The 27,046-nt window shown below is 41.4% G+C and overlaps 2 protein-coding genes across 3 annotated transcripts in view; both read left to right on the top strand.

Annotated features, from left to right (window-relative positions):
- The first annotated feature begins 682 nt into the window (after positions 1–682).
- RNF19A (ring finger protein 19A, RBR E3 ubiquitin protein ligase) overlaps positions 683–27,046 on the top strand; it is a 98,360-nt gene continuing 71,996 nt past the window's right edge. Inside the window, exon 1 of the mRNA XM_034763380.1 lies at positions 683–809. The gene's annotated coding sequence lies outside the window, so the exon portion shown is untranslated. The remainder of the gene's footprint in view (positions 810–27,046) is intronic.
- LOC117873711 (40S ribosomal protein S27-like) lies at positions 692–27,046 on the top strand. 2 transcript variants are annotated; one of them, XM_034763383.1, is made up of 2 exons: positions 692–809; positions 26,556–27,046. In XM_034763383.1, exons 1-2 carry the CDS (start codon positions 716–718, stop codon positions 26,822–26,824), a joined length of 363 nt encoding a protein of 120 aa, XP_034619274.1. In that variant the 5' UTR covers positions 692–715; the 3' UTR covers positions 26,825–27,046. The 2 variants fall into 2 exon arrangements, with proteins under 2 accessions (XP_034619274.1, XP_034619273.1); XM_034763382.1 differs by having other exon boundaries at positions 727–809; positions 26,537–27,046.

Here is a 27,046-nt window from a genome sequence, read left to right as displayed (position 1 = left end):
ACAGATGTAAATGTGTACCTTTATGAAGTATGTCCATCTTACCCTCTGAGTTAACAAAATGTTATGACTGCTTCCTATCTTATTTGTCCAGTAAGTAGGTTGCTCTACCATACATCTTATGATCCACTCCCCAACCCCCCTTTAACCCTGTTGTGGTACTCACCACAATGCTTTTGTGGGCAGGACATCTGAATCCTTTCTTAATACTAAAAAAATCCTGCTTTGAGGCTAGTGACAAAGGGCTGTGAGCTTTCAAGCACAGCAACTACTTTTTTTTTTTTTTGCACCCATATCCTCTTATGCCCAAGTGCAATGTCTCTGATATGCTGTTAATTTACTCTGGCCCTGGTCAAAGGTCCAGAAATCATTCTCTAACTTGCACCCTGAATTATAATGCAGTATGCTGTTGATAAGTCACCAGATTTTGGAGAAGAATTTTTAATAATTAAAACAGGAGCATAGACACACAAGCACTTAAATCTCAAAGTGTTTGGTCTGACTCCTAATCTGTAAGAGGAGCCAAGATTCAAACTGATTCTTGCTTACAGTTAATAAAAGTTCTTCAGAGGACCAGTTCTAATGTTCATGTTTATGGTTGTTGACTCATAAGGGAGCTAACTTCAATTTTCCTTTCCCTCTGCATTTATTCCAGCTGTAAGTTTCCAGTGTCACTTCTGCATTAGCTGATGGAAGATGTGTAACTGTGGATGAACCAATGCATGTGCACAACTTCAAGATAAGACTGGTGGTGTATGTTGTATTGCTAAGTACAACTGACTTGCACATGGAGATAAATTTCCACCAAGAAGGTAACCAGACGCTTTGTTTTGTTTTTCAGTGACTTGTGATGCATGTTTTTATTTTCTGTACTAAGAGGCTACATACATACCTAGTAGAATACAAATTTTTCAATACATCTAATTAGTGGCAGGCAGAAGGTGACTTTTTTTCTTTGACTCATTAGATTTATATGCGATTTGCCTTCTTGATACTCAGTCTTCCATGATATATATGTGTGTGTGTGTGTGTGTGTGTGTTGTTGTTGTTTTTTAATTATTAATCTTGAGTGAGGACATTTTCAAGAAAAACACAAGAGATATGGCGATCTCTTGTTTCATTTGTAGATTTCCATTAGTCTGTGCCATACAATAAACTAAAAATATAAAAATGGGAAAAAATCAATAGCCATATAAGTACTAATCACTTATCAAATACAGATAAATGACCCGCCTAGGATCTTCCAAACTAAAGACCATTGCTAAAAAGAATACAATTATGATCCCATATAGCCACTACCCTCAGTACTTTCCTTATTAGAAGGGGAAGATTGGCAACATTATTAAAATGTAGCTAAATTCTGGTGATCTATAAAGTTTTCAGTGAGAACAGTTAACTTCTGAACATTTTTTTTTTTTTTTTTTTTTTTTGAGCAGACAGATATTTTCATTAATTTTCTGTAGCAATGTAGTATATATAGATAGATAGATTCTGTGGTAACATGTTAGTCTATTGATTTTTATTTTTTCATCTGAGCACTTCTAAATTCTAATCTCTGTGATCACCTACCACCATTACACACACACTTTTTTTCTTGTCAGAGAGGTAGCAGCTAATCTAAATGAAGAGTTTTTGTGTGTCTGGAGAGGTCAGTCATTCTTTCCTCGGTAACTTGTATTTTTGGCAGTTCTTGTGCACCATGTCATAGTTTTTACTTTCAAAATGGTGCTTCAATAGCACTCTGCATATTTTTTTTCTTTTCTTTTAGTGAAGCACCACTCTTCCATTTTTTGGCTCAAAAAAACTAAAAGAAGTAGAAGACTTCCAAAGAGAACCATAAATGCATTGTGTATAAGTAGTATGTTACAGGCCTTGATTACAGGCTCGTTTGTGGCATTTACACTCAGGCTGCTGTTCAGAGGAACCTCCTTAGTTTCCCACTGAGCCCAGTTTCTGTACTATCACAGACTGCTCCTTAAGAGAAGCCACTGAGCCCACACATTCCTTAGCTGAGGTATTGGAAGGGCAAAAATCCCACTTCGATCCTTTGCAGCATTAGGTGGATGTGAGATAGGAGAGGCCTGATGTGATTTCATACCTGAATGAAGCTTTCCCAGCAATCAAGGTGGAGCTTTGACTCTAATCCCTTTACTTGACTTTCCCAGAAGGTGCAATATACTTCAAAGGAAGTCACAAACCCCACCTTCAACTGAAAGGTTTGTTCTTGGACTCAGAAAAGGCTAAAATGCTTCCATTCCTTCAATCCTTTTCAAAGAATGGGGAAGTTTACAGCAGGGGTCGGCAACCTTCCAGAAGTGCTGTGCTGAGTCTTCATGTATTCACTCTAATTTAAGGTTTTGCGTGCTGGTAATACATTTTAACGTTTTTAGAAGGTCTCGTTCTATAAATCTATGATATATAACTAAACTATTGTATGTAAAGTAAATAAGGTTTTTAAAATGTTTAAGAAGCTTCATTTAAAATTAAATTAAAATGCAGAGCCCCCCGGATCGGTGGCCAGGACCCGGGCAGTGTGAGTGCCACTGAAAACCAGCTCGCATGCCGCCTTCAACACCCATGCCATAGGTTGCCTACCCCTGGTTTACAGTGACCCTCCCTCTAATATATAAGCTAAGGATTCCTCTCAAAGGATTGCCTGATGCAGGACTATTACTCTCTTGTTAGACAAGTAGCTAAAACACTGCACGCTGCCCTCTACAAATTGAAAATAGCTATAAAAGGATTTTTTTCGGAAGAATGAATATCAGTACAAATTCTTACAGGTTCACTCAACTCTTGACTATTACCTTATGCTGGAAATCTCCTGATGTAAAAATTGTGTTTTTAAGCATGCTTTTGGCTAGAACATGTGTAACGTGGCTAACAGGAATTCTAATAAGTGTACGCAGGTGCTTCTTCATGTTCTACAACATCCTCTCTCTGGAGGCTGGTGTATCCCTAAAGTGTTACCTGTAAACTCTAGGGCACCCCACCTTTACCCTTCCGTGGGCTCAAGGTGTAATCTAGTTAATTTAGGCACTCTCTCTTTCTTTCCCCCATTTCCTAGGGCTCCGGGAAAAAGGCACCTACTATTACCCTGTTCCAAAGGCTCAGGGCCATCCTTACCCAGTTCTTAGGGCTCAAGGTATAGTATTCTGTGGGCTTGTGGGGGCTTTTACCAGCGAAAGAGCCTTACACAGTAATATCCTTAGCTTCTATTTATTAAGTTACCAAAAGAGAATGCACACGCTAAGCATATAATGCTCACCACTCCCGATAAGGTAGATGAACTTTTCCTAGTGGCCAGTCAGGATCAGGTCATCTGGGGACTCCAGCTTCTGCATGATATAGTTGGCAGGGTGTTGATGTCTGGCAGCTCTGATCTTGGATTGTGTCCTGGAGTTGGTTCCAAAGAACTTCCTTTTGGACCCCAGTTTATGTAGTTAAACTTGAGTCCTGCTTAGCTATATGTTAGCCAATAATTTTGAACTAAAGTATTCCAAAACAGTATTTTTAACCAATCCTAGCCCATTATGAAACAGTTCTTTATCCAATCATACCCCACAACCTTAGTTGATATAAATCTTGCAAAATTAATTATGCAACAGACAGAAACCATACAAATAAACAATAGAGAAGTAGGGACCATACAAATAAAACAATAAAGAACTATAGATTCCACATTCACAACTTTGATAAGTGGTTCCTTGCCCAACAGAATGTTATTTAAAGAAAACTTTGTTTGATATCTTAAGATTTGTTTCTTTATCTGGTGATGGTGGGTACTATTGGGACAGGAGCGCCTTCTTAATAGCCTGATATTTAATTGTTTTAATGTAATTTAGATGGAATGTGAGAATGAGACTTTCTGCTTCTTGGCTCATGGCTGCCACTGTCCTAATGTGGCTGCAGAAAAAGGTTTCAAACCTTACAAAACATGTCTTCAAAAAGAAAATTGAAGAGTGAAGAAAATTTTCAAAAGGAAAACTGAAAATCCATCAGGGATGGGGAGGATAGCTCAGTGGTTTGAACATTGGCCTGCTAGACCCTGGATTGTGAGTTCAACCTTTGAGGGGGCCACTTAGGGATATGGGGCAAAAATTGGTTGGATTATTTAATTGGGGATTGGTCCTGCTTTGAGCAGGCGATGGGACTAGATGATCTCCTGAGGTCCCTTCCAACCCTGATAATCTATGATCAGGAATTATGAGTTTGCTGCAGCTCTGCTTATCATAGCTGATTGTTCCTGTATATTTTCTAAGCAGTTCTTCCTAGACATACACTTCATTTTATCCAAATAATCTAGAAAATACTCTATAAAACACCTAGTGGCTTTTTAATATGTTAATTGTCGTAACTCTGGACTTTCTAAAGCTGCCAAACAATGTTATGGCCATCTCATTTGTAGTCCACTGGATTTTCTGGCACATGGGGGATGGAGCTTTTCTTTCAAGCTAAAGTTCATTGCCCTTTCCTTCAGTAGTCCCACATATTTTGTGGAGGAACTAGACTATGCCCTCAAGGCTGTTTCTGTGGAATTCTCTCATTTTGTCCTTTACACAAGTCATCAGTGACACCAAGTTTTTTTTTGTTTTTTTAATAAGTATCAATTTTAGCAGTTGACCACTTAATCAGATGATTTAATTGAGAGTAGATTGGCTGTTTTGATGGAATCTGGGCAAAAATTATTTCAAGTCAGTGATGCCTTCTAGTTTTGAAGAAAAGGTACTTTACAGAATTTGACACTTTTTTTTCCAAAACAGGGAAAACTTCCTTAACTGCCAAAGCTCCAAGACATCAGCACAGCCATATTCCTGTTTCCATACGAGTGGTTCCTAGGAGCCACCTTTACCCTATTCAATTTTTGGAGAGAAAGCTTTCAAGGTGAATTATAAGGGTTGTGAACCTCAAATAGATCATTTTATTAAAGACTAGAGGTTCGGGCTGGAAACGCTGTACCAGGTGAACATGGGTTACTGAACATGGGGATTTTATAGTGCCTATCAATTTAAGGGAAGTTTACTGTCATGTTTCTATTATTACAGCACCAGTGTTATCTAAAGTATGGTATATCAGTAGTATTTTATTATTATTATTATTTATTTATTTATTTTTTTAAATTCCCCTCCCTCCCCTTTAGACACTCATCAGTCTGCAGAACCTTAACTACAATCATGATGATGAAAGTAGTAGCCCTTCAAAAATGGGAGAGGTTGATGGGGCCCTACCTAGACACTTTGCTCATCCAGTTCCCTTTCTGTGAAGGAACAGAAGGACGCAGAACTTTCAGTATATTCTAGTTAATTAGCTTAGTGGTGAACAGGAATGGGAGTGAGGAAGAATGCTCCCTGATCCTTTTGCAATAAATCCTTTTCTGGAGACTCTGATAAGACATCAAAGTAGAAAAATGTTTTTCCCTTGATAAAGAGGGTGGAATAAACTGATCCATTCAAACCAGATAGTTTCGGTCCTCAACTACACCAGTCCCCCAGAGCTTCAAGTCACCTCTGCGGACTTGAGGATTTGGTGCTGTACACTGTCCAGACTTCAAATTCTGCAACTCATCCTGTCAGTAAGATCTCTTCTTACAGGCCCTCTCAATCAGTGATAAATGTATCACTGAACAGCCAGACATGGTAGAAGTGTCTTCCCGATTATAATTGGACCGATGGCATGTTATAACAGAAACCAGCAGGCTGTTTGGAAATCCACTTAGGCACCAGGATGACCTAGGCCCTTTGCTTCATCAGCATTCTCTAGGTAAGCATACTAATGCTGGTTGTCCAGTCTTCCAAACATCTAGCACCACAGGGACATCTGACTTTGAACGGATGGTATGTCTGTAGTGGCCTAGCCCAATTGGCCAGGGGATTGAAGAGTAAAGCCCAACAGGAAACTGGTTGTTTTGGTCAGTTGTGCAGAAGTATCCTCCCTCTCCCCATTTGCTCTTCATGTTTCCAGAGCCAACAATTTCACAGTAGACTTGCTGATTTGCAAACAAGTTCAGCTGTGAGATCTGAGTCTGAAAGCTAAATTCTTTAATCGTAACCAATTCATAACGTATCCTCAAGGAAGATTTCTTTTCCACAAAGGAATCATCATGTCCTTCACCAAATACCCCACCCTTGGAGGTCTAAATCAGTATTCATTCTTTATCTTGTTGCTAGGAATACACTGCTTATTTATTACTTTTCTCCAGGGAGTACTTTGCACTTGTCTCAGCTTCCTACCAAAAGTGGTCTTTCTCTCCCCCCAATAAGGATATAGCTGTTTACTTTTGTTACCTTTATAAATTAAATAGTGAGATACTTGTGTTTTTAATATTAGGAGAAGCCTAAATCATGTCTCAACAGGAAGTCAGAAGCCCTGTTCGTTCAATTTGAAGGTCATAAATGGAGCTGACACACTTTCAGATTATCTCTAACCAAATGTGTCCTGAATGTTATCCACAGCCTACAAAGCGAAAGTGCTGGTGTGCCTGGGAATGTGTAAGATTCCCCATTCAACCATCCTATGCATCCTAGGCTAGGAGAATGTAGAGAGGAACAGTGCAAAGCTACCTCCTGGTGATTCTTCCCCCATTTTCCAAAACTCTGTGGGCTTAAATGTCCACACCTGAACTGATACTGCATTTGGTTACTGGATGCCAAGAATCTTTCTCAGAATTCCTACCTCACTGGTTGTTCTTCTCGCCACCTTCACTTGTTCTCCCTTTTGCTGCCCAGGTTTACATTTTCTTGTGTGGTGAACTTCTAGTCACAACTCTTATCTGCACTGGTGGCAGTGGATCGCAGAAAAATGAACCTTTCTACCTCTTCTGTGATCTGACACCATTGCAGACATCCAACCAGAGTAAGAGTACAAGAAAGCCTCCTAGTCTCAATGGAGGAATACAGAGTTTTTTCACTATTAACAATTAAGTGACCATTCCAAGATAAAGTAGATCATAGATTAACTAATTGGTTTTCAGCTATGGAAAACTCAAGAGAAATAAAGAGAAGGATGCACCCTGCCTTGCAAGAATGCAAAGTATCTTCACTGGGACAGTCTGCACCTTGCCTGAATAAGGAAGGAAAAACAAAAACTCTTGTTTTCAGCACTTGTTTAGCCAGATCACAGAAAACAGCTATACTGCTGCAGATAAGTTTATCCTATATTGCCGATTCAAGGTATTAATATTATTTGATTAAAAAAACTAGGACAAGAACGTGTTCAAATCATGACTTCCACAATACTTGTGTTTTTTGTTTTCGCTACCTGCAGTATGACTAGTGTACTTTTTAAGCCATATCTTTTGTTTTCTAAAGCCTTGCAAGGAAGGTCATGCAATAAAACTGCAGTACATTTTCAAAGCCCTGATTAGGTTTTTTTTTCGTTAGGTGACAAACATTGCTGGGGGCTTACTAGGCCTGAAAGTGCCATTATGATAGAGAAGATATATGGATAACTAAGCAGTAAACTGCAGCAAGCTATATTCTATAGGCCAAATTCTCTTTTGGCAAAGCTTCTTTGACTTCATTGCAGTTATGCTTTATTTAGCTCTATTTGGCTATTGATTCATGCCTTGGTTTGTGCTGCCAACCACCAGAGCAGTGCATCAATAGTAAAGAAATGCATATCTTCGACATGTTTTAGTGCTACTGAAGTATGTAAAAAATATAGTAGACAGTTTTTGATCATTTAATGGTAGCATTTGTTTTCCTTTCAATCCCCAATTTTGCTATGCTTAAAAAATCTTCAGAGAGAAGAAGTTAGAATTCTAAAGGGAGCAGGGCTAGGGGCCTCCAGTTTTCAATACTGTAGACCAGAGGTCTCCAAACTTTGAGACAAGGGCCATATTAGATTTTTTTGAAGGGGCTTGGTGGGCCGAAGTGACCGTGAAAGAAATTAAATACAGTGGAATCCCGCTATAACGCGATAATTAGGGTCCAAAAATTCAATCGCGGTAAATGCGGGGTTGCATTATAGTGGGGTTTCAACTTACAACCATTAAGGAAGTTTTGTCCAAGGCAGGAGGAGCAGGACTCACTGCGCTGCAGACATGCCCCGGGCAACAGAGTGTGCGCCCTGGCTAGTGGGGGGGGAGAGAGAGAAGGGGGGTGGCCAGGGCTTCCTTCAGCTGGGGCCACGGCCGCCCAGAGGATTCAGGGGACCTGGGGCAAAACGGGGGAGCTCCGGCGCTTGTACTCAGCAGGCGGCGGTCTGGGTCTTCAGCGGCGGGAGGCCCTTCAGTCGCTCCACGTCTTCGGCAGCACTGAAGGGCCCCCCACCGCCAAAGACCCAGACTGCTGCCGGGCCCAGGCTCGCGGGGCCCCTGTGAGGCCCGGGGCAAATTGCCCCACTTGCCTTCCCCCCCCCCCCCCTTCCCCCAGGGCAGCCCTGGCCGGGGCGCTCGCCACTCGGCCTCTCCTGCTGCGCCGCCTGCGGGGAGGGCTCTGCGCCAGTCCCGCCTGCAAGGTATTTGAAAGTTATCAGTCGGTGGGGAGGGAAGGACGCGGGCTGCGGGCTGGAGCCGGCCCAGCCGGGACAGAGGTGAGAACCCCAGGGGTGTGCTGGGGCTGCAGGGAGAGTCACTCCTGCTGCAGCTGCCGGGGCATAGACCCCAAATGCCTCGCGCCCGCTGGACTCGCCCCGCGTTATAACTGAATTTGCGTTATTGCGGGGCGCTTTATTGCAGGGTTCCACTGTATATGCAAAATCGTTTAAAAAAACAACACTACTCTACTGTGTCAGTGTTGCATTAAATTCTAAATCAGGTATAAAAATTAATCGATGCAGGTTCTGTGAAATCACACTATTTGTCAATACATTTAAAAAAAGTGAAATGATTTTTATTTTATTTCTAAAAACTCTTTTGTATCATACAAATACTGTTTGGTTCTATTAGTGCTGTAGTTAAAATTTAACCATTATGAAATTGTTAATTTCCATCTTCTTTACTCCATTTATTGGAGATGTAATTAAGCATCTGGCTTGTATTTTTACTCTAAGGCAGGGGTCCATGCCTGCTCGGCTGCAGCAGCAACTCTCCCCTAAGTTGGCTCCCCTTTTGGGGGGACACTGGCTCCCGGGGGCACTCACCCCTCCGCACAGCTCAGCTGAGCTTCCCCCCTCACCCCCCCCCAAGCTGCTGCCGGCAGCCCCTCCCCCTGCCTGCTCTCTGTGCCTACTCAGCTGTAGCCTGCCTGTTTGCTTCTCCCTGTACCTGCTCGGCTGCAGCAACGACGCTCCCCTTTTGGGGGGGACACTGGCTCCCAGAGGCACTCACCCCTCTTCACAGCTCAGCTGTGCGGCAGCCCCACCCCCTGCCTGCTCCGGGTGCCTACTCAGCTGTTCGCTTCTCCTCCCGTTGTTTGGAGGGCCGGACAAATGGAAGCCCCGGGCCGGATCCGGCCTGCGGGCTGTAGTTTGGAGACCCCTGCAGTAGACAATATGGCAGTGGAAGTTAAAGGAAGCTTAAGAAGATTGTTAGAGATACTCAATCCTGAAAAGATTGAGGCACATGCTGAACTTCACTCATGCGAATAGTCTGTTTCAAGTCAATGGGATGACTCAGATATGTGAAGTTAAACTTGTTCCTAGGTGTACACTTTTTTATCAGAATTGTCTTAGACAAGGAAGCTCTGAGAGATGAGTGACTAGAAGATAAACCATGTTTGAGTGACTTCCAGTTATGTGCATTTAATTAATTTGTCAGTGATGAGCGGTACCAGCGTTGCATTCATCAGTAGTTGGTACATTACTCTCAAATCACCAGAAAGGCCAAACTAGCTAATCAGAGTATGACTTTGAACAATAATTCTTCTTAGAGTAATTGCACATGTCTATGCCATAGTAGGTGTGTGCGTGCCTTTGGCACAATTGTCAGAGAACTTTTTCCCTCAGCAGTACCTGTCAGGGCAGCTCGAGTGCCCTCCACCACTGTGCACCACTACTTGCTGGTATAAGAGGACAGACCTGCCCCTGAGTGCACTCGGTTCCTACTGACTGCCAGTGATGGTTGTTGAAGTGCTTCCAGACGTGCTATCGCAAGTTCATTTCCTTCACTCTTTGTCTGTGGTACGTTTCTCACTTAGTAGTTAGAGAGAGGTTTTACCCAATTTTATTTTTGATATTAGAGCCATGCCTCGCTCTCTGGGGTCCAAGTTCTCTGGTTATATGCCAGACTGATGCCAGTCAGTGACCCACACCTCAGCTGCCTGAATTTTCTGTCTGGGGGTGTCCCACATTAGGGACAAGTATCACATTTGCAGAGGGTTTAAGGCTCACTCAAAGACAGAGCAGCAAAACTGAAGTGTCTCCTTATGGAGGTGGCACTTCGCCCTCCATTGGAGCTGTAAGGTTCAGAGCACACTCAGAGTATGGCACTATTGGAGCAGAGTGTGCCTCCTGAGATGTCTTCAGTACTATGTTCTATGTCTCCAACACCGAAGAAGAGAGACAGATCTGACAAGGACCTGGTACCTCGTCCAGCTAAAAGCAAGATCTCTTGGAGGGACTCTGAGGGGAAGCTTTCCCTGGAGTGTTCCTCTGCTGCAAAGAGAGGTTTGTCAATTCCAGAACCTGTGCCAGGTCCAACGAGGCCAATCCCTGAAGTTTCTATTTGTCAGACCCAAGACCCAGTCCTGGTATTGATGCCAGCACAAGCATATGCTTCGATGAAAGAATTACTTAACCTTTCGTTACCAGTGTCCCCATCTGTGCAGAAGGGGTTTCAGACGGTATCAGTGACTGTAATCCATACTCTAGCTCCACAAGAGCATTCAATATCAATTCTACTTCTGGTACCTAGGATGCCAGTATATTCCAAGGGCAAACAGCAGTTAATATGCCCGGTACTGATACCTCTGGGTTTGGTTTACCTGTCTCCTGTCCACATAGGTTCTGCTCCACCATGATTGCAGGACTCAGTCATCTTTGTCAGATTCAGAAATGGGGCTCACCACCGTGTCTGTGGCCATTCTGGACACTATGGGGTGTCCCTCCCCTTGCTAGAACCTCTCCTCATCTTTCTGACTTGACTTCCTCAAGGGTTCCAAGTTCATCAGCACCACAGACAGGGTTCTCAGATACCTGGTACCATGCAACTGGCAGTTGCTTAGACAGCTTCTCCACTGAAAGAGGCATATCAACCTTGCCTCAGTGTCCTGGAGTGTCCTTCCTCATCTCCAGATGAGTTTGTAGAAATGGTGAGCAAATATTTTTTTTTTCTCACCACCAGAGGATTACAGGGCTGACAAAGAACTGCTTAAAAAGGACTCAGTTAGATATTCAAGCAGAAGAGGTCCACCAGAAATCCCCCAAACCAGTAGACATTGTAGCTTCTGCGGGACCCTTCTGAGCGGCGCTCCTGATTAACTAAGCAATTCTGGAACCAGTTAAAATGCTTTGGCAGACCCCTTCTACTGACTACATTGAAATAGACAGAGAGGTGATACTATGTCCTTCTAAGGGCTTAAAAGACCTCTACTTTCACCTGCCCCTTGTCTCTTGGGTGGAGGCAGCAGCTAACTAGCGGGAGAGGCAGGGTCTCCCTGCATCGAGTAAAGAATCAGAGGCTGGACCTGTTTGATCATAAACTTTGACAGAAGGGCTGCAGCTAAGAATTGCTAATCAGCAAGCTCTCCTAAGTTGTGACAACTTCACCCTATGGGAACACATCATGAAGTTTAAAGATAGGCTACAAGAGAATTCCAGGCAAGAGTTCACTCTTATGGTAGAGAAGAGTAAGTTGGTGTAAAGGACAGCTCATCAAAACAGTTTGGATGCAGCAGACTCAGCAGCTTGTTCCAGGGCATCTGCTATTTCTATGAGGTGGTGATCATGGCTGTAATCTTCTGGTCTCCCTCCTGTAGTACAGTAGACCATCCAGGATTTGCCATTTGAGGGTCCATCCCTCTTTTTGGAAAAGACTGACGATAAACTGCACGGCCTAAAAGATTCAAGGGTAGCACTGAAATCCCTTGGAAGTTACACATCAGCAACAAAGACGAAACTATTCCACTCTTGATAGGCTCATAGATATAAGAGCTTTATACCTTGGCCCCAAGACCTGCTGAGAAAAAGGTGCAGGAATTACCGGAGGTGACCACTGCCCCCATCATGCAATAGCCGGTTCCTCTTGACCAACAGCACAGTATAAACATGCATTTTGACAGGCTTGTCAAGGGCAGCATACCAGTACTTGCAGACCAATCTGTTCCTACCCATACCTTTGCCAGTTATCTATCCCACTTCTTCCATATTTGGACTCGCGTCATATTGGATCGGTACAACGTCAGCATAGTGGATCTGGGGTAATCCCTTGAATTTGTTTTTGTCCCCAGTCCCTCTTCAGGGATCAGTCTCATGAGACCATTCTTCAGCAGAGGGTCCAGTCTCTCCTTCTAGCAGGAGTAATAGAGGAAGTTCCTCCCTTCCTCAGGGGGGAGGGTTTTTATTCCTCTACTTCCTTATTCCCAAAGCAAAAGGCAGTCGGACCTATTTTTAGGTCTAAGTAAGTTAAACAAGTACTTGAAGAAAGTAAAGTTCTACGGGGTTACACCTAGCTCCCATCATTCCTTCCCTGGAACAGGGCAACTGGTATGCTGCTCTTGAGTTAAAGGACACTTTCTTCCATACAGTGATCCGTCCAGACTGCTCCAAGTTCCTCAGGTTCATAGGCCAAATGGAAGCACTGTGAATTGGTAATGTGTTCCATCAGCTATCACAAAGTGTGTGGAGTCAGTAGCTGAATATCTGAGAAGACTGGGAATCTGTGTATTCCCCTATTTGGATGACTGGTTGGTGAGGGGCCAGTCTCACTTTCAAGTGCTGTCCAGCATGGCCATCATTCTGTCCACCTTCAATGCATTGGGTCTTACTCAGTTAAGACATGTATCAATTCTAAAACCTATATGAAGAATAGAGTTTATCGGAACACTCCCAGGTGCTATACAAAGCAGAATGTTTCTGCCCCTTTCAAGAATCCAAGTGCTCCAAACCCTTTTATTGAATTTAAAAGCATATCCCATTACTACAGCACACATTTGCCTCAGACTTCTGGGGCAGATGGCAGCATGTACCTCTCTGGCACAACACAGCAGACTGCGCCTCAGGAGGCTTCAGGATTGGCTAGCTTCAGTCTATGCCCCCCATTGTCAATGTCTAGACAGATTATTTCACATTCTAGAGGTAATTTTGTCCTCTCCGAACAGGTGGGCAGGTCCTCAGAATGTTTGTACAGGAGTTCTTTGTTTCTGTGCAGCCATCACTCACGTTGGTCACATATATCTTGTCTGTGGGTTGGGGAAGGGGGAGGAACGCATCAGAATCCTACAAGTGAAAGGGACGTTGCCCTCACAGGATCTGAGGACTAGTACAAACATCTAGGAACTACAGTAGAATCTCAGAGTTACAAGTATCAGAGGGGTAGCTGTGTTAGTCTGTATCCACAAAAACAACAAGGAGTCCGGTGGCACCTTAAAGACTAACATTTATTTGGGCATAAGCTTTTCGTTTTTTACCCACGAAAGCTTATGCCCAAATCAATGTTGGTGTCAGAGTTACAAACGCTTCAGGAATGGAGGTTGTTGGTAACTCTGAACAAAGCATTATGGTTGTTCTTTCAAAAGTTTACAATTGAATATTGACTTAATACAGATTTGAAACTTTACTATGCAGAAGAAAAATGCTGCTTTTAACCATCTTAATTTAAATAAAACAAGCACAGAAGCAGTTTCCTTACCTTGTCAAATACATCTTTAAACCTTTTCCTTTTTATTTTTTTTAGCCATTTAACATGGTGCAGTACTGTATTTGCTTTTTTTGGTCTCTGCTGCTGCCTGATTGCGTATTTCCAATTCCAAATGAGGTCTGTGGTTGACCAGTCATTTTGTAACTCTGAGGTTCTACTGTATGTGCTACCCATCTAGCCTGCTCAGCCTTCTGTCCACATGGGAGGGAGGGAGGGGGAATCTGTCAGTGTTCACATAAACATAGTTTCTATATTCTCTGCTAACAAGTAGGGAGGGGTGCATTCTTACCAACTGTGCCAGAAGGCAGTTCTGCCTTAGGAGTTCTGTGTAATAAGCAGAATAAGTTGCAAATTGCTTAAGAAGGTCTTAAATGATCATTTCATCTGGATGTGGCCATATCCATCTTCCAGCTGTGGGGAACTGCCCAAGTGGGCCTGTTTTGTAACAAGGGTCAACAGAAAATGCCACTAGTGCTGCTCTCAAGGGGAATCACAGCACTGGGTCTCTGGATGCTTTCCTGCTATCATGGATGAATTCCCTGGTGTATGTGACCTTTCCTCTGATACCATTACTATCCAGAGTCCTGTTCAAGGACAAGCAGGATCATGCTTGCTGCATACATATAGCAGCAGCATGGCCTCAATCCTGTTAGCATTATTAGTGAGGCTTCCTCTACCCCTCCCATTAGATTCAGATGAGATTTCTCAGGACCATGGCTGTCTGCTCCATCCCAGCCTACAGGCCCTCCACTTGACAGTGTGACTGGTTCCTGGCTAGCACCATTGGGAGTGGCTGGTTTGAAGAACATTTCAGGAGGTGCTTCTGAATAGCAGACAGCCTTCAATTAGGCATACTTATCTGGCCAAATGGAAACATTTTTTCTATCTGGTTTCAGCGGAGAAGTGTGTGTCTCTAGTACATGATTCCATTAACCGCATTTTGGATTATCTATTGCACCTAAAACAGCAAGGTCTAACAGTTCCATTAAAGTATATTTGGGAGTGATTTTGGCATTCCACCCTCCAGTGGGTAGGTAGTAAATAACTTTTTTCCAACCCCGTAACTATTAGATTTCTAAAAGGGTTTGTACAGACTATACCCTCCAATACAAGAACCTGTTTCCTCATGGGATCTCAATCTTGTGCTAACAAAATAATGGCGCCTCTCTTTGAACCTCTCGTGGCTTGCTCCCTACTCCACCCCTCTAAGAAAGTGGTGTTTTTGGTAGCAATAACCTCAGCAAGGAGAGTGGGTGAACTGGGAGCCTTGGTTTCAGACCCTCCTTATACAATTTTCCATAAGGATAAAGTTTACATTTGCCCTCACCCAGAATTCTTGACAAAGGTGGCTTCAAATTTCCACATTAATCAGGCAATGAATTTACCAATGTCTTTCCTGATGAACAGACGCTTGATTCATTGGATGTGAGGAGAGCAGGGGTTTTCTACTTGGGCCATGCCAGACCTTTAGGTGTTCAGTGCGGTTATTTGCTGCCATTGCAGCCAGGATGAAAGGCAAACTGGTTTCAACTCGGGATTTCCTCTTGCATTTTCTCTTGTCGGTGCTTCCAATTAGCTAATGACATACCACCCCTTAGAGCATTGGCTCATTCGACTAGAGCGCAAGCAGCTTCAACAGTGTTCTTAGCGCAAATACCTGTTCGAGACATTTGCAGAGCAGCAACCTGGTTAGTCATCAGTACACTCTCGCTACTCATTATGCTGTTTTCTGTCAGTCCAGAACAATGCCAGTTTTAGACAAGTTGTTTTACCGTTGCTATTGAGGTAGAGTCTGAGGCTGCCTCCACGTTAATCTGCTTATGAGTCACCTACAGTGGAATGGATGTGCAGTCACTCAAATTAAAACAGTTACCTGCCTTTCCGTACTGTTGCTCTTCGAGATGAGACACATGTCCGTTCCACAACCTCACTGTCCTCCTCCACTCTGTTAGAGTCTATCTGGTAAGATGGAACTGAGGAGGATCAAGGGTGGCTCTTCCCTTTTATATGGGCATGCAGTGGTGCACATCGGTGGAGGGCACTTGACCATCCTGACCTGTACTGCTGAGGGAAAAAATTCTCTTGACAACTGTGCATGAGGCACACACATATACCTGCAGTGGATTAGACATGTGCAGCACATCTCAAATAACAAGAGTTACATTAAAGTAGGTAACCACTTTTTGTCTAAAGCCATACTTTAATATGTATTTTGCAAGAACTTTAATTTCTGTAAAATATATGAACTTTGTTTTTCTTTGGTGTATTACTGTTGTCTTCTCTCTAAAGAAGACTCTGTTTTCAGTTGAACTACCGCTTAGCTGTTTGTAATGCACTGCAATGTGAGAATGCGCTCTTGCTGTGTGTTAGGACAAGGGCTCTTTCAGGCCAATGGTTGGCTTTATCTAATTGTGTTGCCAAAATACCATGATGGTTCGTGCATTAGAAATAAAATATCTAGATGAGTGGATATAGTTTCTGGGGAAACTATTTGTCAGTGTAAGTATATGGCAAACATTTTTGAACAGCATCTACTGCATGGTTAAACATAAATAAAATGAGATTAAGTATAAAATTATACACAAACTGTATTTGAAAGGATGTTGTTTAAGGTTGTAAATTGAAGAAGTCAAGAGTTAAGAAATGCCAGAATTAAGGAAGGTTGTGCATACTTAATTCATCCACCTGTATGTATCCAGTCTTTAATTATGTTTTGTGTTCCTTTCCCCCCCCCCCCCCCCCGGTCCCTTGAATCATTCAGTGCACACTTAATGAGCAGCTAGTCAATATTTTGTTTTCTTCTTGTTCAATGTGTGGCTCCATGCCTTACACATTGCTTACTGTTCAAACACTGCTCTACACCGAATTTTTAATTTCCTCGGTCTATAGCTCGGTCTTTTCCTTGGTCTCATCGCTATAGTATCTAACGTTTTACAAACATTAATTTATCTTCTTAAAACTTCTTTGATGGAGTGTTAACCTCACTTTACAGATGAGGAGCTGAGGACAGAGATAAAGGTAAAAAGTATCCAATAATTTTGGGTACCCAGTTTGAGACACCTAAGACCTGATTTTATTTTATTTTATTATTTCCCCCAGAGTACTTGCATTATGTAGCCCTTCATATTCAAGCTCAGCTCCCACTGATGTCAGCTGCACCTGTGAGGGTTCAGCATTTCTGCAGATCAGACCCCACAATATCAGATTGGGCACCTAAAAAATGAGAAACGCACTATTAGTGACAACCTGTGACCTGATTTCCCCCATTCCCAAGCTTGATCTATTCTGACCAGTTCCCTGTCAGAGTCCTGCCTCTTTCAAATCCATGGCACATCATCCCATTTCCATTCTCTTCCTCAGATCAGTCCAGTTCTGCTCCACAGGTTTCTCATTCCAGGTCCACTCTCCTTTCTTTCCCTATCCAGGCTCCCAGTCCCAATCTCCTTGCCCAGTAGTCCCACTTCCGTCAGCCCTGTTCCTTGTCTAATCTACCGCTCTCCTTTCCCTCTTGCCCACAGTTGTGCCCTGCCCATGTTCCCAGTCAGACTGGGAACCAGTGATTCTCCCCAGAGTCCTTCCAACCTGTGTTTCTCTCCTCTTCCCCGCCCCCCCCCCCCGCTCTTTATCCCAGTCTGTGTGCCTAGATAGTCCCCCTCCCCTTGGGTCCTTGTAAGATTTGTCTCCCCTTCACCTCAGCCTCCCCACCCCACTTGTTCCCAGAATCTTATTCTCTGTTCCTCATCTGATCTCAGCCTTCCCCCTTCTTCCTTTTGAATTTCCAGTCCTAGTCTGCCCCCACACCAAGATCCTTGTCCCAATCTACTTCCCCAAGCCCTGCCGATCCATTTTGCGTCCCCTCTGCATTTGAATCTGCAGCTTCACGCTTCTTGGGCCCAGTAGGGTGGTCACTGAGAGCACAGGAGAGAGAATCTCTCTGCTTTCACTTCCAGGGCCAAGACTGGCCCCTACATGGACTGCAGCAGCCCAAAGCAACAATTGCAGGGAAAGTTCTGCTTATCCCCGGGCTGGAGCATGCTCAGTGTGGATAGAATCTTTGGAGATTTTAGTTGTTTAAACTTTAAGTCTCTGCTAAGCATTTGTGAATTGTGACCCCCCCCCCCCCCCCCCCCTCCCTCCCAGATGCTTATAACGTGACTAAATTTGACTGGATTTTCACAGGGATGGCCAAAGGCACATCCTTGAAACAAAGGCCCCTTCTATCAAATTTCAAGTGCTCTAGAGTATGGGGGTACTAGAGCCTTTCAAAGAAAAGATTGCAAACATTTTTTAACATAGGCATAATGTATTTTTCCCTAGCCTTGTTCTTGGGAATGGCTGACCTTAGTGGCAATTTAAAAAAAAAATTGCCTGAGGCAGATGCCCAAATGATTAAAGTTTGGTGAAGGTATAAGTAATTTAAAGTGGAGTCTTATAATGGGAAGTGTCAGGCAATCTTAATAGGCAGCGCTTCTAGACCAGCATAGAAATAAGAAATAGACTGTTGTTAACCTGTAGAAGTTGGGTGAGTCATAACACATTTGACTGCTTGTTACTCTGGCGTCCAACTTGAACAGTGTAAGGTTATTACTTTTTTGTTTTTGTTTGTTTGTTTTTCCAGCTTAGCATATGATTATTTGCTTAGCCTCCCCTCAGCCTTAGAGGGGACTGCTGCTTAACTACAGTACGCTACATCCACCCTTCCTGCAATCCTTTTGGGGTCAGCCAGCTTCTTAATTGCTGCTTCACTACAGCATGTGTTGCACATTGCAGCCAATTAAATGTACAAAGCAGTATGCTGTTTTCACACTGCAGCCCTGGATCATACACCATAAAAGGATAGAGTGAAGCATGCCATCTTGGGAGCTCAGAAGCTTACTCTTTTATGTGAGCTATGAACTGCAAAGTGAAACTTATCAAAGACTTCATGAAGTGTTAAAATGGACAGACTAACTGCAGACACAGCACAATAAATTGAAACGGAGCAGGACAGGGAATCATCTATTAAAAATAGTTTTAGAAATCAAGAAAAAATGCTTGACAAACAGCGTTTCCTCTCCTCCACTCCCCATATTTTTGAAAGGTAATATTCTTTCTTGATCTTTAAATATTTTCAAACCCCATTTATCCACCATTCAATTATCCAGCTTTCCATATTAACCAAACAACCAGCGCACAGGTCCAGAAGCGGGTGATCTCTCGTGTGACCACGAGATGGCGCTGCAGCCTTGCACTTTCCTATTCTTGGGCTTATGCGAAGAATATCCTATCTGTCCCTGATCCCAGTTAATTAGATAAATGGGGTTCTGCTGTACTCCTCCGCCACCCCCTCCATCTATTTTCATCTACTTCAGTAGGCTTTTGTTACCTTTTTATTTGCATTTGTTTGTTGTTCAGTGCCTTACTAAAGGATAGGGTATTATGCATCCGAAGAAGTGGGCTGTAGTCCACGAAAGCTTATGCTCTAATAAATTTGTTAGTCTCTAAGGTGCCACAAGTACTCCTGTTCTTCTTTTTGCGGATACAGACTAACACGGCTGCTACTCTGAAACCTGAGTACTAATACTAGTTTTCTGTAGACCACCTAATTGTGTAAATTCCTAAAATATTTTAAACATTCTATTTTTGCTTGCAAAGATGCTATTATGAAAGTTAAAACATAAACATAGCCCAAGTCCCAAAGTGTAGTTGTGTATAGGGTGTTTATACATCACAAAAATGGTTATACTGGGTCAGCCCAATGGTCTATCTAGGCCAGTATCCTGTCTTTTGGCAGTAGCTGGTGCCAGATGCTTCAGAGGGAGTGAACAGAACAGGTTAGTTATCAAGTGATCCATCTGCTGTCTTCCAATCCCAGCTTCTGGCAGCCAGAGGTTTAGGGACACCCAGAGCAGGGGGTTGCGTCCCTGACTGTCTTGACTAATAGTCATTGATGGACTTATCTTCCCTGAATGTATCTAATTCTTTTGAACCCAGTTATACTTTTGGCCTTCACAACATCCCTTGGCAACGAATTTCCCAGGTTGACTGCATTGTTTGAAGAGGTACTTCTTTATGTTTGTTTTTAAATCTGCTGCCTGTTCATTTCACTGGGTAACCCCAGGTTCTTCGTCTAGCACAATGGGGCTTCTAGTTGCTATTGTGGTTCAAATAATATCTTCAAGCTAAATCATTTAATTTATTTCCTATTTATAAGACAAAAATATATCCAGACTAACACTCATTCCTTTGCACTCAGTTTATGGTTGTGGGTTAGTAACTGTAAAACACTCCTGTATCTGGTTGACACATTTGTCTGATTAAGTTAATTGCACTGATACTGGGAACTTTCTTTGTATAACTAGAACTTCATATAGTGATTAGTTTAAAGTGCTAAAGAAAACTGATTGTAACACTTATACGTGTACTGTTGGTTGTGTAGGAATGGCACAGCTTGTGCTATGTAGTTTTCATGTTTACTTAACTGTAAAATGGTAAGATACATATTTAAAATACATATACCATAGCAAACAGTTTAAAAAAACCTTAATTGTGTTTGAAAGATCTGCTTTCATAGCATAAAATGTCCCTTTTAGTAAAATGTTAATGCCTTTGAAGTGGAATTATATAAGTGCTTCCTCTAGTGTATTTGTGTAATTATTTTCCTTGGAACTGTAGGAGGAAATAAATGGCTTCAAGTAAACAGTGAGGTTCCTGGCTTCCAGGAGAACTTCCTTCAAAAGTAAAGCAGCTATTTTGTTTTTTTGAGAAGTAAAACTGAACTTTTTATTTTATTTTATTTTTTAAGTCTTGCTGTGTGCTAAGTCTTAGATTGTAAACTGAGACACTTTCCTTCTAGGTCCTTTAGGGAAGGAGTTACTACAGGAAGCGCCCCACTGGATTTATTCCCATCTATTGCATTATGAGGTTTAAAAGGCCAAACTTGCCTTTGGAGAGGAGTTCCCATGCAGGAAAGAGGCAATCCACCAAAGTTTTTCTGTAGTGATGTTGCGTGTTGTACAGTGGGTATGTCTGCATTAGAGCGACTGTACTGGCATAGCTATGCCAGCATAGACCCATAGCGTAAATGCCACATAACCTGATAGAAGGGACTTTTCTGTTGATTTAGGATCACTACCTCCCTGAACAATGTTATATATGTCGACAGAAGCACTCTTCTGATGACATAGCTGTGTCAACACTGGGTTTATGTTGGTATAGTTATATCAGTGAGTGGTGTGGAAACTAAAAGTGCTGAGTACCTTTAGCTTCTAGCAACTTCAGGTAAAATTTTAGGTGTTCAGTACCTTTTGAAAATCGGGCCCTGTGTTGTCTTTGGGATGCTCAGAGACTGTTGCTTTTGTCTCCACTCAATCCCATTGTCAAAGATGGGTTAGCAAAGCATACTGCTTTAACGCCACGTTATAATCTTTCAGGTATTCCTGATAGTTTGTTCTCTTCAGAGTTAGAAATCTTGTGTTATTTCCAAACTTTTAGTTCAGGTGCACTTCACCTCAGTGTGTGTGGGGAAAATACCTCTTTATGTGTTAGTAAGATGTTACATGGGTCTCTGTTGATCAAGCCGGTTTGATATGAATTAAATGTCAATATGAAAATCATATTTAAATATAAAATGATCTCTTTTGTTCAGTAATTTTGCCAGATGGCCTTTGATAACTAAAGTAGAGCATATTCTGATCTAATCTTCACATATTTGTTCTTTAACAGCTCGGTGATTTTGAAATTACAATAGAATCTATTAATCAGGGAATCCTGATTCTTTTAAAAAGTATTTCTCTAGGGTTTTTTGCTCACAAACCATTTAGCAGGTTTACAGCTCCACAAAATATATTCTTTTCCATTTTATAAAATTAACTGTCATGAAAAAGTGAATGCATTCCCCCCTCCCCCCAGTAGGCTATAGTTAATTACTAAAACAGGGCATGTGTGGATTGCTACTCTGCTACAATTGGAAGCTGTTCATGGACAGGGACTGTCACTTTGTGTTTTGTAGAATGTTAGCACAGTGGGACCCTGATCTATGATTGGGTCCTTGAGCACTACTACAGTATAAACAAATAATGATATTAGGATATAAAGTAAATCTTAGCTGTTGTATCATCTTCAGGCATTCATGAACTAAACAAAAGTTACTCAAACATTGGAATTTCACAAAGCTTATAACTACACTAGGCTATAGATATCTCTAACTATTCTTAATGTACAGCACTTTTAAAGTGTATTCAAATCCCTTACACTTCATGAATACCTTTCAATTCTTTTTAAAGAAATAAGCCAGTTGCTAGAGAAGAGCACTCTGTCCCTGTTGTAATGTTTTAATAGAACGTACACTGTCAGCATTATAACAGTTCTTGCACAACTTAATTGCAAAAGGAGATGATTGTAGGAGTTAACGGCCTCATTCTGGAAGGTATTGAACGAAGTCAATTTGAGTTTTGAAGGGTTGCTCTGTACTTCCTAGGATCAGACCTTAGGTGGCTATGATATAAACTGATATATCAATTACTAATAAATACAATTTCTAAAAATCTTTAATTTTCCAAGTGAAATGGTGACATTTTCCCATGAATTTGGAAATGTAAGAAATAATGTTCAGTTACATCTCTTTTGGGGCAGAAATGAAGTTTCACATTTCTTTATGGTGGGGTAAGCTCACTTTAACACTTTTTTTCCTCCCTCCATCACCCAGTTGAACTAATCTGAATTTTAAGAAAGACTGCCTTTCTTCTGCCTGTTGAGTATGATACAATTGAATTTACACAGACTTTATATCTTTTGATTCTAATATGTTTCTTCCTGACCTCAATAAAGGAAAGTATAATCTGAAAATAAAAGTTCATATGTCAGGATGACATTGTCCTGACTGCATAAAAGAAAATACAGACATACACGGTTATTGACACATTTTTAAATACTGAAGTAGAGCCTAGGTCTAAAGAAAACACTTTTCTGCTCCTCCCCAGTTGCCCATAGAAGTAGCCATAAAAGCCATATTTAAACTGTTTTGTTGCCTTTTTCTTTTTTCCAAACTTTCATCCTCTTTGCTACATATTTGCGAACATTTAGCAGTAACAATTGACCTTTGTATTTGGCTTTTGTGAGATTGTGGAATGTCTGACTAGCATTGTTCAATCAAAAAGCTGAACAGATGAAGACAGTCCCTTAGTTACTCTTCTGGCTCTGTAGGCAAAGGGAAGACCTCATGGGACAATACTTTTCCAAAATAGAACAGTCACATTAAGAAATGACCATTTGTGTAAGCATTCATCCTTCGTAATCTCCTCAACTCTGCAGATCTTTATTTACAAAAACGTGAACTGTTTTTTTTCCCCCAGGTTTCACTCTCTCAATAATCTGTTTTTTCTATAATACTGGAGCTTTAAATAACTTGATAGCTATTTTTTAAAAATAGCTATTACATTTGTGTAAACAAAATGGTGCTTTCTCATATTTGCAGTGTGAGAGTCTGAAGTTTTTCAGTAGATTATTTTTTTAATTGTGGCTGAGAGAGAGATTAAAATATCAACTGCTTTATTCACTTCCTGAAATAAAACACATCAATGTGAGTTTGAAAAACACAATAGATCTATGCTCTCATTTTTTAGTAACTAACACATTAACTTCCAATATTTAAATGTGAACTTCAAGTTCTGTGTAAAAATGCATGAAAAGTTGTCTAGTTTAAATGTAGGTGCTTAAAATTTTTTTTTTACAGCAGTGTGCCATGAATCATATCAGATTCCATAGAACCTTGCTGAACTGCACACTTCTTAATCTGTGCAAAAAATTGGTTGTCTCTCAATTCCTTTCATGGGTTGAATAGCAGATGTTGTAATAAGGTTCTATATTAATAAGGTTTCATTATTTTTACAAAACATACTAAATACACTTAGTAATGTATTATGAAGTATAATAAAGCTAAAATATAGTTGATGATCAAAATACACTTTTGTTATACACTACATCCAACTACCATTATTATTTAAAAAATTGTGGTAGCATTTGGGATCCAAGTCAGGTCTTGTGCCCTGTTGTGGTAGGTAGTACACTGATTTGTATGAAAATACAATGCCTGAGTCAGAGAACCTGCAATTTAAGAAAAGAACATAAAATGAATCCTGGGGTGGGGTAAGGGAAGGGGGCAGGACAGCAGAGACAAATATATATATTAAAAAAGTAAATTTATAGGAAGAATAGTTGACTATCCCCATCTGCCCTTTACTTGCCAGTTTTTAATTGGCTGATTTCTTACAAGCATCATAATAGATGTTTGTTCTCTTGCTAATTCACCAAATTGATATTGTCAGTGGAGCTCCCAGTCATTAGGGCAAATTAAAAGTGTTCTGCTGTATGCTTGTGCCATCTGTAGGCACAAAGCAGCTATGTTGTTTTTCCACTTTTAGCAATCCAGAGGAGACATCACTGTAGCTTACCTGTGCTTTGTCATGTCTTCATTCCTCTCTACATGCTACTTCTTACCCTGGCAGTTGAGATGAAGGATAGAGCTACATTTCTGTTAAAATGCTAATGCTGATCCAAGCAGCTGCATGGGAGTAGTAGAGAAACTTTATCCCCCTGTTTCTCTCTACCTAGAAAGAATCTTTGTTTCTGCTGGGAGGGGAGGAGTGGAGTTTGGTGGGAGAGGCTAAAACATAGCCGTAATTAGGTATATGCCCTCTTGGAAAGCAAGCAACCTTTTTAAAATGTATTCAAGGTAGAAATATGTTTAGAATAGTGTGAGCATTGTGTACTACTTGTGGCGTACCTGTTCAATCAGTCTGGCACCTCGTACAAGCATGAGAATTAACTTAAATGTTAAATACTTAGCACTTATATAGTGGATTAGATCTTCAAAGTATTGTGCACACATTAAATGAGACAAAAAGCAGATGTGAAATGGAATCTTATGCCAAAAGTAAAAAGCAAGTACTTTAATGTGACATTACAGTTTTTTACATGTACAAAAGTAATCAAATTATAGGATTCCCACTACAGCTGGAATTTAACCTTCTTGTACATATGCAATATTTCATGAATTTAGGATGATTCATGAATACAGTATTTTCTAAGAGGGCCAAGTGATGGTTTCTGGGGGAACCATAGCTATCAGTTTTTTGACTTTTCGAACACGTAAAATTTGAGCCATAAAGTTACGTATTCGGTTGTTTAACTTTCTCAGCCAGACTTTTTAAATCTCAGAGCACACATTCCTCATTGAAGACTTTTTTTTATACACACACTTAACTTCAAATGCAGAAATTAGAATTAATCTGAGCATATAAAGAGATCTAAAACTTCTTAAAGTATAAAATAGTCTTCCTTTTCACACTCCTGGTAACTCAAATGGCTGAACAGGCTTTTACCAAACTTCTTAAGTTTCTTAAAGTATTTAAAACAAACATGATATTTTTAGTGATTTTCCCCCCCCCCCCCCCCCCCCAGAAAGTTTTAAATGCCCTAAAATGGGGTCTTAAAAATAATTCCTCTGAGCAGTAGCTCCAGAGTTGCTACTGAAATTACTTTTTAAAACTTTAATAGCTTTTGTCAATTTGTAGATGTCACTATATCCTTTGTATCCAATCAGAATGGATAGAAGATAAAGACTAAACAGAACTTCAGCAGGGAAAATATCAGTCTTATAAGTTAGCGCAGTACACAGTACATATCTTTCACTCCTAAGAAAATTACTATCAGTAAAAAGTTGCAACATTAAAATTAAAGGGTGCATTCGCTTTTTTGGTTTTATAATGGGGAGGGGGAAATAGGAAACAGATCACTTTGCTCTTTGAGAAGCAACACATCTCTTCAGCCTCTGTGAATATTTACAGATTTTTAACCTGGTAGTGACGTTTTAGATGGCAGTCTTTTTCTCACCTTTGCTATTGTTTTTCAAGTCAGCCCAGTTGCATGCAGGTCATGTATAATTCTCAATTATAAAACAAACAAAATCCATTTGCACAACTTGAAACTTCAGAGACAAGATGAAGAGGACCGCTTAGCATCTTGCTGTAAGGAGATGTAACTTGTCTTTCCCTTCTCTGAAAAAGCTAATATGTAGTCTGCTATTGGCCTCATCAGCTTTCTTATGTAAAATTTGTTAGCAGTAGCAATTTTCTGGCCTTCCAACCGTTTGGCTATTCTCAGCTAGGGGTTTTACTATATCAGCCAGTACTATTCTTGACTACTCCCAAAGATCATTTTGATGTCCATCAAAATGTATGCTGTCTGAGATGGCAGTTTATCCATAGAAGCTGCGCTCAGAAAAACACCCCTCCCTGCTGCTGCCCCCTCTCCCCTTCCCTCCCCCCACTTTCATGGTAGGACCAAAAACTTTCATTGTGTGTTTCAACTTTTCAAGATTTATTATTGCAGGCTGATTCATTTCCTGTTTTTCTGCTAATGTACTGCCAAAAGTAGAAATATGTTATCTTTCAAATGTTTTTGTTTTCTAATTAAATCTAGCGAATTTGTAATTTACTAATTTACAAGGAGTTGTTTAGGACTTTTAATGAAGAAAAAAAACACCCCCTCTCCTCCAAATACAGTCTCTTTGCCCAGCCAGTCCTGGCTCCCTTCTCAATCTCTCTCCCACATCTGGCCTCCAGTCTTCCTCCGCCCCCCTATTCTCTGTTCCAACTGGGTTCCGATTTTTCCTCTCCTTGTCCAATCTGTGTTCCTCCCTCCCAGGTACCCTGTCCCAGTCTCAGTTCTCTCTCTCGTATACACAATTAGATAGGTCTCTTCTTCTCTCCCTCACCATACACTTCCTCTCATCCCTCACCTTTTCCCCCACCCATTGTTTCTCAGACCCAATCTCCTTGTCCAGCCCTCCATGCGAAGGTGCCTCTGGTGAAAGACTTGCTGCATCCCTCCCCCGAGGAGGAGAAGTGGAAACACAAGAAGAAGCGTCTGGTCCAGAGTCCGAACTCCTATTTCATGGATGTGAAGTGTCCAAGTTGCTATAAAATCACCACTGTATTCAGCCATGCTCAGACTGTAGTTCTGTGTATTTCCTGCTCAACTGTGCTGTGCCAGCCCACTGGAGGAAAGGCAAGGCTTACAGAAGGATGCTCCTTCAGACGAAAGCAGCACTAAACGAAAGTGTGTCTGAGATGGGTGGGACTACCTGCACAGTTGGCTGCACAGACAAATACAAATGGTTCAAGAGCATGGGATTCAGCCACAGAGCAACATTAAGTGTCAAGATGTGAACAGAAGGCTTTAAAGACGTCTCTAGAATGTGAGGGGAGAACATGACTTTCATACTGTCCCTGTAGCCTCACCCATCTGACTGTCAATAAATTTTGGATAAAATAC

The sequence above is a fragment of the Trachemys scripta genome, chromosome 2, assembly GCF_013100865.1.
Source record: "Trachemys scripta elegans isolate TJP31775 chromosome 2, CAS_Tse_1.0, whole genome shotgun sequence".
Classification (NCBI taxonomy): domain Eukaryota; kingdom Metazoa; phylum Chordata; order Testudines; family Emydidae; genus Trachemys; species Trachemys scripta.
The sequence above is the reverse complement of the archived record's forward strand: the minus strand, read 5'-3'. Positions and strand labels throughout refer to the sequence as shown.

Bases quoted from the DNA above. Each gene is read 5' to 3' on its own strand.
- LOC117873711 (XM_034763383.1), top strand. From the start codon at position 716: ATGCATGTGCACAACTTCAAGATAAGACTGGTGGTGTATGTTGTATTG. The intron at 810-26,555 runs GTAACCAGACGC...CTCCTTGTCCAG, and splicing joins GATAAATTTCCACCAAGAAG to CCCTCCATGCGAAGGTGCCT.